At 39.5% G+C, this 16,180-nt stretch overlaps 1 protein-coding gene across 1 annotated transcript; it reads left to right on the plus strand.

The window, feature by feature from the left end:
• The first annotated feature begins 53 nt into the window (after positions 1 to 53).
• On the plus strand, positions 54 to 11,884 carry hsf4 (heat shock transcription factor 4). Its single transcript, XM_076141834.1, has 13 exons — positions 54 to 179; positions 1,563 to 1,671; positions 1,832 to 1,959; positions 2,044 to 2,168; positions 2,789 to 2,864; positions 3,604 to 3,671; positions 4,459 to 4,558; positions 5,984 to 6,102; positions 6,826 to 7,056; positions 7,225 to 7,342; positions 7,502 to 7,567; positions 8,245 to 8,336; positions 9,217 to 11,884. The coding sequence occupies exons 1-12, from the start codon at positions 54 to 56 to the stop codon at positions 8,302 to 8,304; spliced, it is 1,326 nt and encodes a 441-aa protein (XP_075997949.1). The 3' UTR covers positions 8,305 to 8,336; positions 9,217 to 11,884.
• The last annotated feature ends 4,296 nt before the right edge of the window (positions 11,885 to 16,180 follow it).

The following is a 16,180-nucleotide window of genomic DNA, read 5'->3' on the forward strand; positions in this document are numbered from 1 at the left end:
TATCAACACACATTTTCAGAAACACATTGGTTTTCCTGTTGAGGCCTGGCAGCATGCAGGAGTCTCCTGGTGCAATGGGCGTTGATGGCTCTTATACCAACAATGTGCCGGCCTTCCTCACCAAGCTCTGGACACTGGTCGAAGATCCCGATACCAACCACCTCATCTGCTGGAGTTCTGTGAGTTATTCTATATAACCACATGCACCATTCTCACAAACACAATTTTATTATAAATCTGCGAGAAATATATTTTTGTTTTTATAGAGGCTTGTTTCCATTAGCCATTTTCATCAAAAGATGTCGTCACCACTAAGATGCCATTGTTTTACTCAGTGTTACACTCAGTAACTTGCTTGCTTGCTTGCTTTACAATCTCCTTTAATTTTGTTTTAAATTGAGATTGAAGAAGTCTTGACAGCAAGAGGAGATATTTTCAGACTTCTTAACTAAGTCAATAATATTAATAATAATATTCTCTAATAATATTGTCTTTAACCATAAACAGTAAGTAGATCATATGTAATTGATCATTAATACAAATAACAGTATATAAGATAATTATGTTGAAAATGTATTTGTTTTGTATGATTTTGATGAATTGCACAAAGGAAAGGCTTCAATGAACACACACATTAACACACTCACTCACATTCATTTGCTGTTCATTCCCATGACTTCTATAGTCATCATTACTGTAGCTATTCAGCTATTATAATTGTAATGACAAGGGGGAAAGAGCCTCACCACATGTGAGGTGAAAGTTTGACTTTCTGAATATCAGTCTTTTAAATGTAGGCTTCACTTGGTCTGCTGCTGACTGTCTTGATTATGAGAGTGTCTCTCAATACACATTACAATCAAGTGCTGACTTCAAATCCTGACAGAAGTGATGTAATTAACAGTGTAAACACACAGGGTCTTAGTTCATGTTTGACTTTTTCAAACACTGTGACTTAACCGCACTTCCTCTGATTTGCAGTGCGCTAATAAAAAGCAAGATTAGGGCAATGATATTACAGAATGCAAAGTCCTCCATTGTCATTAGGACTAAATGCTACTAAAGAGTAAGAGTGGCCCCAAAAATGTTGTTATCAGAGAGATGCAAATATTCAATATTCAATATAAAGATCTCTGCACCTCTACACTACCACTTATTTTGACATTAATTTGTGTCTCTCAATCTCTAGCATTGCTGAGCAACTTGAACCAGTTCATTTTCCATCACACACCAGGCCTGTTATGTAACTACAATTCTCTAGATGTTTTAGGTTAAAATCACTCCTGGAACTGTGTCACTGTGAATCTACCTCCCATCTCTCCAGTAAATATTTAAAAACATATTCTATCATTTAGTAAGTAAGTAGTTTGTTGGACTTCTTGCTAAAAGGACAGGATAACATGTAAGGATAGTTGATGAATTTGGGGAGTCTTTCTCTTCTTGTTCTGCCATAATTAATAAAGCAAAATAGAAAAGGATTGATGTGTTTTTGCACCTTACAATTTTGCAAATATAAAATGAAATCTGAATAGTATGCCCGCTGTATGTGTTCTCTCTTTCAGACTGGGACTAGTTTCCATGTTTTTGACCAGGGACGCTTTGCCAAGGAAGTTCTTCCCAAGTACTTCAAACACAATAATATGGCCAGCTTTGTTCGACAACTCAACATGTGTATGTCAACTCCTCTTTTCTTCTCTTCTCTTCTCTTCTCTTCTCTTCTCTTCTCTTCTCTTCGCTTCTCTTCTCTTAACAAGATTAATCTTATTCTAATTTTATGCTAATGTAATTTGTCACTAATTTGTGTGTGCATGTGTTCGTGTTGTTTGTGCAGATGGTTTCCGCAAGGTTGTTAACATTGAGCAGAGTGGTTTGGTGAAGCCTGAGAGAGACGATACGGAGTTCCAGCATCTGTACTTCCTTCAGGGACATGAACACCTACTGGAACACATCAAGAGGAAGGTATGAATACACATGCTCACACACACACACATATACACACATGCACTTGGCAAATTAGAAGGAAATGCGTGTTTTTGTGTCCAGGTGTCCATTGTTAAGAGCGAGGAGACTAAAGTCCGTCATGAGGATCTCAGTAAGCTGCTGTATGAAGTTCAGCTTCTCAGAACACAGCAGGACAACATGGAGTGTCAGATGCAAGACATGAAACAGTAAGTATATTAGTATATTAGTAAGAGCGTGCGTGCCTGCGTGCCTGCGTGCCTGCGTGCCTGCGTGCCTGCGTGCCTGCGTGCGTGCCTGCGTGCCTGCGTGCGTGCGTGCCTGCGTGCGTGCCTGCGTGCTTGCCTGTGTGTTTGTGCGTGATTCTAAAGCCCAACAAAAACCTGTAGCTGCTGTTTATCTGTAAGAGCACTGATCTGATGTTGTTCTAAGCCTTAATTTATTTTAAACACTTCCATCACATATTAGGAAAGTGTGAGACTATATATTGACCCCTCTGTTATTCTCTCTGCTAAATTGGAACAAATCATCCATGAGCTCATTTTTTCTATTGTTGTCGAAAATAGCTGTTGTGAATGAGGCGTTTTGTGCTGTATTGTACTCAGTATTGTAACTAATGAGGCCAGAGAATGTTCACCTGCTCACATGACATGGCACACACACTTACCATACATTACTTTGACCACTGGCAGTGTGTGTGTATGTGTGTGTGTGTGTGTGTGTGTGTGTGTGTGTGTGTGTGTGTGTGTGTGTGTGTGTGTGTGTGTGTGTGTGTGTGTGTGTGTCTTGTTTCCACCTTGTGTCATATTTGTCCTCTTCCTCCTTGTAGGCAGAATGAGGTGCTGTGGAGAGAGGTGGTCTCACTGAGACAAAACCATACACAGCAACAGAAAGTCATGAACAAGGTCAGTGCGTGCGTGCTTGTGAGTGGTTGGGTGGGTGTGTAATTAAAGGCTGAGCTTGCTTGGTACTTTTGGAAACAACTGAAGTCTCAAGCTGTTCACATGTTGGACCTCCCTACCTGCTAAGAATCAAGCAAGAGCAAAACAGCAATGTCTTTGGCTGGAGTATAAGTTTACATTAATGAATTCAATGTAATGCAATAATTAGAAGTTAGGGTTTAAGTGAGAGAGAAATTGCCATATAGCATTCTAGGATTCATCTGCGCAAGGTCATTGATCTCACTATTCCCACTGCCCCAACTTGGACTGTTCACAGTGAGGTCTATGGTTTTATTTGTGGGAGCTGGCAGTAAGTTACAGAACAGATATTTATCCTGGTTGCAAAAAATGGTCTGCAGTTTACTAAATCCATTTCCCATAGTTGATGAATTTTGGTTTACAAATTGAGACCAATATCTATGAAAGCTGTTCTAATTCCTAATATATATTCCACACATATTCCAAAAAGGCAGGTATAGTCTTTTGTTTTGATGAGATTACATTCATCATTGGTCATAGGCCAAGTGAATTATTTAACTTTCCTCTATTTTGTGTGTGTGTGTGTGTGTGTGTGTGTGTGTGTGTGTGTGTGTGTGTGTGTGTGTGTGTGTGTGTGTGTGTGTGTGTGTGTGTGTGTGTTTGTGTGTGTGTGTGTGTGTGTGAGGATGCTGACTCATTCTGTGCTCTCTTTCTCTTTTGCCAGCTGATTCAGTTTCTCTTCAGCCAGATGCAGCCCAACACAACCAGTTCTGTCGGGTTAAAGAGAAAGCTGTGAGTGACGGAGTAACTAAATAATGCACACATATATGCATATACACATGCACGCGCACACAAACACACACACACACACACACACACACACACACACACACACACACACACTGCAGCAACCAACAAAAAGTGTGATAAACAGGCCACAGTGGGGGCTTGCTAAGCTGACAATTTGAACAAGTGCTGTGAAAAGAGACAAGTGCTGAATCAGATACACACGCATGCACGCGCTAGCACACACACACACACACACACACACACACACACACACACACACACACACACACACACACAAACACACACACTGTGAGGAAAGACAGCGGGTTCATGACCCCGTTACAGCCTGTGTGTGTGTAATGCTGAGTCAGCTTTGCTGCTGACTGCGCTGTGTGAATGGCCAGCATGGGAAAGGAATGATATGTACCAACAGAAAACATTAGTACGTTTTCTCAACTAAAGAAAGATTGGTAAATCCTGACCTTCACACATATGAAAGTGATCAGTGACTAATATTTGTCTGCCATTGTCAAATACATTCAGGTGTTTTTGTTTCAAGTTGGACAGATCGACAAACTAGGTCAAAGTGCAGTGATTTTATATATACTGGCTGCTATCCATGTATTGCAACATTGAACTAGTTATGCTGCCATAATCCTCAATCCTTTTTATTGGTAAATTATTCCGAAATTTATTCCATGTTTCAGGATGACGGCAGATGTTCAATCATGTAATTATATCTGTTATCACTACAGATGTATCACTGTTTGAAATCTGACTATCCCTGCAGGCCCCTGATGTTGGATGATGGCTCCCCCAGCCCTCCTGCTTCTAAATTCAGCCATAGTCACTCAATGGAGCCCCTCCACGAGCCCTTCTACATCCAGTCGGTGAGAGATTATGTAAATAAATAAGGGTTAAAATGGTTAAAAAGGACTTGTGCCATAAGAAACAACTATTGAAAAGATTAAAGATTAAAAATTCCAATTAATGTGACGAAGCACATAAAACTTAGGTATTATTTGGAGATGAGTAAATGAGTTGATACTGGAATTAAACAGTATCGGTTAGTTAGGATGTGCTCGGATAATGTTCATTGATTTTGTTTATGATTTGTTGCTCACAGAAAGAGGTCAAATCCATTTGTTTCACTCAACTAATCTTTGAACAGATCTTAACAATATTGTTCAGGCTGTTTCCATCCTAGCAAATAAAGGAGAAGGTCAAAACATTTGTATATATAAATGATTGATAGAAACGACAAAGAATAACAGAGCTGACAACAAATTCAGCAAGTGCACAGCCACAGTCAAATTCCAAACCATGGACAAGAGACAATAATTCTGTATCGTCCACTGCTCTAGTATATATTGTATATATAAGTATACATCAGTATCACATACAACAGTGATGGTGACAGAACGCACCCTTGTGGTGAAGCGGTGCAAGTAACAACAGCGTCAGAGAAACATCCTTTTGAGAAAACCCTCTGCTTTCTATTTGTTAAAAAATCTAAAAGCCATAAAACAAGCTGATGGGACAATTCAAAATCTGAAAACAATGTTGACATTTGAAGAAGCGGTTGATTGATATCAAAAGCAGAGGACACGTCTGAAAATAGTAGTCTGACGAATTAGGCCTCTCTAGGTGTTTACACTCCTTGTCAAGAATAACAAGCTTGACAGCTGGTAAATATATAATCCCTAAATTTCAGCAAGCATATAAATGAGTAAATGAATCTCATCTTTATTTTTTTCTTAGGGCAAAATATAGCCACACTCAAATGTTAATGGTGCATTTCTAAGTAACACACTGATCACGTAGCTGGCTGCTATAATTAGTAAACTATCCAGGATTTGACCTTCATCTTTCAACACAAATGTTATTGGCAACTAGAAGCAGCACCAGAAACTCTGCACATATTGGCACCAAATTTAACAGACACAGTTTCTTGTACAGAAGTGACAATTTCCCTCAGCATTTCTGGGTGTAAAATAGATTAAAATATCTAAACAGGGCCAATTTTGTTTAAAACATGGCATTTTTGCTGAATTGCAGTGAATATATTCTGGATTGAAATCCCCTTTAGTTCCACAGTGCTATCCGTCTAGATGTTATGGCTTATGCACACTAAGTATGAAGGTGTAGATGTTATTTGGAGGGATCTAAATATGCTGTATGGCTTTACAATGTCTTTACACGATCTCAAAATGTCAAAATTTGCTGGAAATAAAAATAAGCAGGAGCAATTAAATGTTGGACCAACTGAGAGTGAAGAGCACAACCAAATCACAGTCATCTCTCTTCTTCCTCAGCCTTCCAGTGAGAGTGCATCCTGCTCCACTAGTGGGCTGACAGGAGGACCAATCATATCAGATGTTACTGACATTTCCCAGGCGAGCATGGCCCTCCAGCTGCAGCCTGACGAAACCAGGTGAGGGATTAAATCAACAAAACTAATGTTAGCATGAAATATTCAAATAAGTAAGTATGAAGCAATGACATGTTATAGATATTCAAATAAACTCAAAAATAAATGCAGTGATAAGGTCATTAAAGAAGACGTCACAGGATTTATTTTTGCGATGAATATAAAATATTCCTTCAAAAATGTACAAAATAAAAGCAGCTGTCTTGAAATGTTGTGGATTCAGGGTTGAGATGGTGTAGATTACTGTTGAACCCAGTACCAAAACCTCTAATTACAACCACATCAATAAGCCACTAACTCTAAGAGAAATAATAACTAACCAAAAAATCTTGATTCTTGATTCAAAGTGATCATAAACATGAGAAAAAATTGGAATACAAGTGACAATTTCAATGTAAAGTATTAATAGTATCGTTATTTGATTACTGTATATGGCTCTCTTCATCATGTGCAGTCTGTTGCCATTCTTTTTCTCCTTGGGTGGAATGGAATGGAAATAAGCCTTGTGCTGCATCCAGACTTATTTTTAGCTTTGAGTTTTGGCTTTCCCAGCAGGGGAGTAACTTTTAAGAGGGGTAAAATAAATCCATTCACTTGTTTACATTCGAAGTAAGTAAGAAAATAAACCTCCATGTAATGTTTTACCAGGAAATTCTCATGAGATCAGTAGATATAATGTATCAATCAGGCTAAGGCAGCCATTCTAAATGTATGCTATACCCGCAGGGAGAAGTGCATGATGCTAATCAAAGAGGAGCCTGTGAGTCCAGGAGTTAGAGGAGGAAGCAAAGGAGGCAGCGTAAGAGGGGGGGACGCTGTAGTGTTGTCCTCCTCTTGCGATGTTTGCTCATCAGAACCGCCTGTCCTCCCTGTTGCAATGGTCCAGTCTGTTCTGGAAGGGAGGAGTTCAGCGGTTGCTGTCGGTGAGAGGAAGAGTAAGAAAGCTGCACTGGACAGGTGAGTAATAAAGGCTAGATCATTCACTCAAATAGTTTTAAGAAGGTGGAATATGTGTATGTGGCATGTTCCCACTAAGCACTGCACTATGAGTGTGTGTGTGTGCGTGTGTGTGTGCGTGCGTGCGTGCGTGTGTGCGTGCGTGCGTGCGTGTGTGTGTGTGTGTAGAGTTGAAGTTCCTGATGCAGTGGAGAATGTGGATATGAGTCTGGACGAGCTTCAGCAGCTGCTACTGAGGAGCCATCAGCAGAGCTCAGTGGAAGCAGGGAACGCCACTGTTATGGATGTCAGTAGGCCTTCACTGTGCAAAGACACACACACACATACACTCGTTCAAATCCATTTAAATACAATGTTTATTTTCAATCTTATCAGTGCCCCAAATTCACACACCATCAGTGATTGAATGAACATTACATGTGCTTTCTCCACGCCTCCTTTCTAGCCCTTCAGTTTAAGCCTGCCGCTAACAGAGTGGAACTTTACCGAGATTGAATCCAACCTGAAATCAGTAAGTTCCTCCACTGTAATGCTGCTTTTTAAGGCAGACTCACAGTTATATATTATTATATATGTTGTTATTTATACATTTGTATACTAAACTCAAACTTGGGCGATCTTAGAATAATTTGTAGCAAAATTAGACATTGAATACTTGGATTTTAAAGAAACCCCTCTTATCCAGTATCAGTATGGCTCAGATGAGGCTAATTGATGTGTATAAAGATACACCTACATATGTAGTCCACTAGGTGAAGCTTTATGCCAGTTTCTTCAGACCTTGAATCAACATTCCTAAACGTTTTGTAAGTTATAAGTTATAAGTTGCCAAACTAAATCCTCTCAGTTAGATAGATAGATAGATAGATAGATAGATAGATAGATAGGTAGGTAGGTAGGTAGGTAGGTAGGTAGGTAGGTAGATAGATAGATAGATAGATAGATAGATAGATAGATAGATAGATAGATAGATAGATAGATAGATAGATAGATAGATAGATCAATAGATAGATGCAAAATATTGATTAAAGGGTAATAAAAGGGACATAGCAGCAGGCAGGAAGGATCTCCTGTATCGGTCCTTGTGACAGTGAAGACTTTGGATAATAAATTATCCTGTCAAAATCCTGTTTAGAGTTAGGGGTTACATTACGAAATGTATGCGTGTGTGTGTGTGTTGTTTTACAGTACATGTTCCAGAGCCAGGAGGCAGAGGCCTTCCAGTCTACCAGCTGTGAGGAACAGTGATCGGCCAAACATGAACATCAATGACGTGCAAGGTAACAATCTTGTTTCTTCGCAGGAGTTTAAGGTCAGAAATAATATACTTACTCACTCCCAGGTTGTGTCAACATATGACATTTTTTGAGTATCACCTCAGCAGATGTATGGCAGAAGGAGATTAATGCACAGATTAATAATCATCATCATAACAGAAAACAACAACAGAAAGCAACAAGAGACCCTTGTCACCTAATGACACTAAGAACAGCCATCTTAGGTTTACTGATCATATACTTTAGAATAGCTTTATTCGCCAATTAAGTTTACACTTAAAAACTTAATTGGCGAATATAGCTATTATTAGTTTTAGGCATTTTAGAGTTAAAAGGCCCTTATGTACTGAAAGTTGGCTCTCATCTAGTAATTCAGAGTCTTAAATAAATATAAATAAATAATGTTAATAATTCTTAACGTTATTGTATCGGTAATAATAATTTCTCAACTTAATCTAGGTTTCTCAATTTAAAAAACAGACGATTGTCTAACAAACCTTAGACAATTTTCAAACCTTCTTGCACTCTTGTTTCTGCAGTGTACACTTGGAAAATTTTTATCTAAAAGTATGGACTGAATGATGGATAAGACCCTGATGAGTAGCTCCTGTGGAGCTATGCTGTCTCTCTCTAGATCGATGTCATATTTTAAATTGTCAGGTTTTACTGCCTTAATATGTTAATTTCACAGGTAGTACCAACTATATCATAGAAATAACACTGTAAATATTTTGACAGATTAACATCATGAATGAAAAATCAATTCCAGAATTATCACTACACCTCTAAAACAACTTAATGGTCACATGTGAGGGGGTTATATATTTTTTAGCAAGATTGATTACTTGGATTTCGGCATATTCTTTCCTGTTTCTCTCCACAGGAAACAGAAGCTGCAGTCGTTCCTTCTGCTCAGCATCACTTTGATTCCACTGCTCTAGCAGACTGTTTCTTTCTCATGCCTTTGTCTTTTTCTTTGCATTCACACACCTCAAAAAATGACATCTCGAGCAGTGAAGTGGTCTGTTTACAAAATTTCAGATTTCTACATGAAATGGATCCATCAAAGCTTGCTTGGTCAGTTGATTGCCACTGAACTTTTTAGCTACCAGCTCTGTAAGCATGTCTGCTGCCTGCAAGAGGAGTTATTTATTCTTGGCCATACTAGCTTGAGAATGCACACTGTTCTGGATCCTGGATCTAGCACTTTAGTCTTTGTGAGGTGGAGATGACTTCCTATAAATAATCTTTTGCAGATTTACAGAGATGGAATAAAAAAGGTATTTGTATAATAGTTTGTAGAGCAAACTGGCCAGTGTAAAAATGCATCTTTGGGACATTGTAGCACTTACTGCAAGTTATGTGATTTATTTTGAGTCTGTGTAAGGTTGTAAAAGATGTAACAGCACCTCATATACGTCATACATCTGAAACCAGTTGTAAAGATGTTAAAATAGATGAGAGGCTAATAGCCTACAGTAGTATGAATGGGCCTTCTATGGATAAAAGCAAACATAAGCCCCTCCAAGACCCCAATTACACCTCACATTAAATGCAAACTCTGCGTGCAGATATGCTATCTGTAATAGTAGGTTTTACATACATCAGCAACCACCATGTTTCTTTGCATAGACCTGATATGTAGAGTTAGTTACTTCTCATCTGTCCATTTAAGTGTGAAAGTTTGAAAAAGTATTTAAAGATGGATTTCTCTTTGACAAAACACCATGCCCTGCAATTTTGCACAATTTGTGTCATATTTACACATTTACACAGCATATACTAGAGTGAAATATAATAATAATCAGTCATATATTTTCTGATTGCAAATGAGAGGAGCTCTGTAATTGCCTTGTCAAAATTTGGCTGGACAAATGGCATAAATCTGTGTCTACATATAGCAAGGCCTGGATAGCAAGGTTCTCAAAGACTGATGAAAAAAGCGGTCCCTCCTTCCCTCACTTTATGTCTTTGAATGTTGTCATGTTGAGCCAAATGCTGAATTCCAAGTTAAGATTTCATGCTACCATGAGAAATGTTAACACTGTAGGATAATGTCTGGCAAAAATAAGACAGAAAGTTAAAAGTATTTGGAAGTGAGAGAGACTAGCTGTTTAAGTGGTAAGGAACCCAAAGAAAAGATGCAGTACTACAGAATACTGTGATTGAAGACTTTACATTAAATGGGTGAGGTGAATTTTTGAAATCTGCATGTCTCCTGAATAGCAGCCTAAGCCTCATTCACTGGCTTACAACATCTGTATCCGATTTTGGCTTTTTCCTCAGATATTTCGGTTACTATATTCCCATTCAGAATAAAATGTTACTCCAATGTCTGTTATAGGTTGTGGCTCAAAGATGAATATAGTGCAAATTATAATTATTCTGAAATACGAAGATGCTCTGTTGTGCAATACTGTGCAGAATTGTGAGGACTTATTAAATTTCAATACATGGTTGACCATAGGAATGTAGGAAACAGCAGCTGTAAGTGGTGGACAGGAGCACGCCATGTCAGGATGTGCTGCAATAGAATGATGTTAGCCTGTGAGTCACAAAGCCCACTAGTGGTCCCTAGAGGCCATGCTGGTCCTTAAACCCATCCATCCATCTATCCTCTATATCCACTTATCCTGTGCAGGGTCACAGGGGGCTGGAGCATTTCAGACCAAAGTGGATTGAAGAGACTGACTGACCAACTGACCACTCAACTGCTCTCAATAGCAGGGCTGAAAGTCAGGGCAGCAATTTGCATTAGCTTTAGGAAAAGGTGAGGATTTGTACATGATTTTTATTTGATTGTTGTGCAAAAATCTAAAACTTTCCCCTGGGACATCAAAAGCATTTGCGATTAACCATTTCAGCCCAGAAGAGGAAGAGAATTTTACCCTGAGTGAGAAAAGCTCAGAAAAGCTGCAGAAAGTGTGTATTTCATGGAAATTTTATTAAACATATTAAGTGAGACAACTTTAAAAACAAATCTAATGCAAATTGCCCTCTGCATTTCTTCTTGTGCAGCCTCATTCCCCATACAGTTTTGGGGGAGAAGGGGAAGAGAAGCAAGCTGTGGGGTTTATCACATAAAATTGCACTTAAGTGTATAATATTTGAGAGTTTACAGTACATCTTAGACATAGCATTTATTCTTGTTGCTCCTGATAATGAGTGTAAATGATTTTCTTTCCAATGAGTGATACATACAAATTCAATTGCATTTCTGTTCTTAATTTACTTTTTGTTTTCTTTTTCTTTTTTCACTGGAAATGAGCCGATGTTTGTTCACTTGGCATTTATGCTTGTCAGGATTGCAGATCTACACATAAGTATTTTTTGTTTATTGAATGAATAGTGAAATCCCAAAAGCAACTTTGCACTATGATCGACCAAAATAAGATAACTGCAAAATATAACCTCTTTATCAGCCCAACGGTACACATCAGTAGCAACAATATCAACATCAGTGATCGAAGGACTCGGGGGCATTGACTCCGTCAGCTTATGTTCTGCTTTCAGCTAATAGACATGCACATGATTGAGCTGCATAGATGCTTTTGGAAGTGCAAAACTCACTTAAATGGTTTAAGAAGTATTTTTGCATTGACTACAGTGTATTGTTACTGAAAATTTAAACAAAGTAAATATGTATTAATTGTGTATGAAATTGCAATATATAAAAAGTACATAAAAAGTTAAACAAACCAGCCTGTCAACAAGTCTTTCACTTTTATTTGCACCCTTTAATTAGGCACATTTAGTTATACTGTATATGTGCTATAAAAGTGATGTCAATGTATTATAAATGGTCACACTTTGTTTTTCTACTTTTACAAATAATCTGATACACCATATTTAGAGAGTGTCTGAGACACACACACAGATGGGAAATATGGCCGCTTTAAATGTCATTATCTCTCCCCTCAACGTGTCTGTCTATCTGATTCTCTTCGCCTTGTCTTCTTGTTTCATTGTGGTTGAGCTGCACTCTTCTCCTGTTACACCTCTGATGCAGCAGCTCTTCCATTTGTGAGTCCTCTGAATTAAATTTCAGTCCTTTTAACCACCCATCACCCTGAGAGTGTTAGCGGTAAAGTCAAAAATGTTCTTGCACCGATGATGTCTGAGATAATGTTGCCTTCTGTCATTACTGGCATGCTGGAGCAGCAGGTATGAGGAAAAAATGGTATTCAAAACATAAAGTGTTGGCTGGGCTTTAAGTGGATCAGTAAGGTTGTGATATATTTGTCTTTTGGCTATCAGCAACCTCATAGACGTTTGCATGCGTGCGTGCGTGCGTGCGTGCGTGCGTGCGTGCGTGCGTGCGTGCGTGCGTGCGTGCGTGCGTGCGTGCGTGCGTGCGTGCGTGCGTGCGTGCACACACTGAACTGAAGTAAAGAGAGAGGACCTCTTCTATGTAAGTAATAATATATATATATATATATATATATATATATATATATATATAATAACAATATATAATATGTAATACCATATACTACATCCTGGATTAGGAAAAAGCATCATATAAAATTGTACTCAAACATCTCCAGTTATTGAGTTATTTTTGAATTTGCAAATGACTCGTGGTTCGCCCAGGGGATCTTCTGAAAGGTCATAGGTCAGAATTGTATGCATATCAGCTCTGGACTCAGGAAAGAAAGGTCTTACAGACATGCTTATAGTTGACAAAATATAGAAAACACATAATCTGTTCGAAAGTGATGTAACACCATGTTGCCTCCCACAGAAATCAGAGCAAAGGCTGACCTCCTGCCAACAAATCTCCTCAATTACCAGCTTCTTTTGTGCCACTGCATGTTTTTGTCCATAATAGCTGCCCTATGCTTCATCAACATCTCCGTTACACCTCCATCTCCACCTCCATTCCGGTGTCTGCTCCCTGTCAGTGCAAGTTGCATCATATCGCCTCACTAAGCTTTAAATGAGCTTTTCTAGCACTGGGAGAGTTTCCTCTTCATCTACAGCACATGAAACCTTATATTTGCTCGTACACTAAGATGCTTCCTTGTTTATCTGTCTTAACCATCACCCCAGTGCAATTTACATGATTCAGCTTGTTGAAAGTACTGTAGTAGTTCTGTTTTTTCTTTCATTGTGATTGCCTGCTTGCTTACCTACCATTCATATTTTTTCACTTTCACGCTCAGGGTTATTAGGGAGTCTTTCCTTGTCTGTTGTTGAGCCTGAGCCAGACTGGAAAGTGTTGTTGTTGTGGGCTTGACAGTGCAAGTGAATTTGGACCACAGAAATAAACAACATAACTTGAGTCTCAATTCCCTCTCTCCATTCTCCTCCCTTATCCTTTGTCTGCTCCCCTCTATTTATAGGTTGCTTTTATAATTTTTCCTACCTTTAAGGCTATGTTCATTCTGTATCACTTGCTCTGTTTTATAACTTTCTTCCTCTACTATCCCCTTCCATTTCTGTCACCTCTTCTTCACTGTGAACCCCAAAAGCAGTTGTCCTGTTTTGTCCCGTTCCTTCTTTTCATCTTCTCCTCTTCACGTTCTAATTAATTTCCTCTGCTCTGCCTTTTCTTTACCCCCACCACATTCCCCATTTCCAACTCCCCACATCGCAGGCATTGTTTTACACCCTTTCCTCTTAGTTCCACTAATACTTCATCTCTTCAGGTCCTCCTCCCTCTCACCCTCTTCCGTACTGCTGCATTATTCACACTGAGTGCTGTTTGGAATGGGTTGCGTTTCCCTGAGTACCTCTCCTCTCATTTCGCTCCATGGAGCAGCACTCTTCCTCCCTACAAAAAACCCTTGCTGTACAAACATACACAGGCCCACAAATGTGTCAGACATAATCAGGCATGCACACATACACACTCATGAATGCACACATGCTCATACACTGAAAATCATCATATTCAGGCAAATTCTTGTACATACATACATGCATCTTAAATACTCACAGTTGCCACATTCGCCCTTATTCTTTACCTTTCCTAAATACCAAGAAGGGGTCCTCTTCAGCGATCTCTTCGTCAGCAGATGGAGGGCCAGTCTACAACAAGAAACATTGTTCTTTTATTTATAACCAGAAGCTCAGAGCAGAAGCACTTCAGTTGCAGGAACCACAGCCTTACAACACAAAACAAGACAAGAGATAGAGATAGATAGATAGATAGATAGATAGATAGATAGATAGATAGATAGATAGATAGATAGATAGATAGATAGATAGATAGATAGATAGATAGATAGATAGATAGATAGATAGATAGATAGATAGATAGATAGATAGATAGATACAAAATCATCCACCAGTTTTCTGTACTCCTCCTCCCCTCCATCCCTAATACACCCAACCACTGCAGAGTCATCAGAAAACTTCTGCAAGTGGCAAGACCCAGATTTGTACTGAAAGTCTGTGGTGTACAAGGTAAAGAGGAAATGAGACAGCACGGTCCCCTGTAGGGCTCTAGTGTTACTAACTACCATTTCGGACAGAACATTATTCAGTCGGACAAACTGTGGTCTGTCAGTCAGATAGTCAGTAATCCAGGAGATGCTGGACCTGTCAACCTTCATTGCTTGCAGCTTTTCCCTTAGTAGTGATGGCTGGATGGTGTTGCTTTGCACTGCACTGAAGAGGTCAAAGAATGTGACTCTCACAGTGCAACCGGTTCCATCCAGATACTGCAACAGGAAGATGGGCTTGAGCATTGGGAGCAGTGGAGGCCTGGGTGTGAGGTGGAAGGGGCAGCAGATGGCTGTGAAGTAAACCTGTTGAAGAAACTGTTTAGCTCATTTGCCCTCTCCATGCTGCCTCCTTATTGTCTTTCCTTCACCTAGAAGCAATTGAGTCTTTTCATTCCAGTCCACACATCCCTGGAGTTGTTCTGCTAGAGTTTGGCCTCCAGCTTCCTCGTGTAGGAGTCCTTGCACACCCTCAGCTTGTTCCTCAGCTCATGCTGTACACACCTCAGTTCTTCCCTGTCTCCAGACCTGAAGGCTCTCTTCTTCTTGTTAAGAAGCTCCTTCAGGTCACTGGTGATCCAGGGCTTGTTGTTCGGAAATGAACGTACAATCCGGGTCGGCAGGGTGGTGTTTACACAGATATTGATGCAGTCAGTCATGCTGTTGATGTCCTCCCCGTGTGGCACACACAACAAGTCCCAGTCAGTCGACTTGAAGCAGTCCTGCAGTGCTGCATTAGCCTCCTGAGTCCACTTCCTCACAGCCCTCGTGGACACAGGCAGCCGCTCTCATCTATAGCTGAAAGTAAATTGCTATTGGGAGAGTAAAATGGTGAATTGGCAACCAGTTTAGTATTGGATTTTATGGATCAATAAGCAGCAATTTCAGCTTTAAGGCTGATGCTCCTGCTGTCAGACTAGGCTGATAATGATAGTAAAATATTGGACTCTCTGTGCCAACTTGACTCTCCTGTGTACCGGGTGTGTAGTGTTTTTTCATAATAAGTAGTTCATAAATCTAATTAACAAACCCTGCAAGATCTATTAGTTTCCTGCCCAATCTAGTTGTCATAATGTAAAATAAAAATGAGTCACCACATCCCATATATCTCTTCCACAAACAGGGTGAGAAATACAGTATGTAAAAGCCAGGGTCAGTGTTGATGATTAAACAAGATGTCAGCTGGGAAAGACAACAAACACTGTCAAGCCGAAGGTGGAGGTGGGCAGCATCACTCTATGTTATAAAGATACAAAGAGTTACATTAGTACCAAGGATCTATGTAGATTCTGAGTTCACAGAGAGATGTGCAGAATTGTATATGGTTGCATAATGTCTCATCTCTGCTAATTAAATTAACACCAGCCATGCCGTTATTCTTACTGTGAACTTCCTTTC

This window comes from Genypterus blacodes, unplaced genomic scaffold (assembly GCF_046128005.1).
Source record: "Genypterus blacodes isolate CSIRO-AG114 ecotype Tasmania unplaced genomic scaffold, CSIRO-AGI_Gbla_v1 ptg000021l_1, whole genome shotgun sequence".
Lineage (NCBI taxonomy): Eukaryota > Metazoa > Chordata > Actinopteri > Ophidiiformes > Ophidiidae > Genypterus > Genypterus blacodes.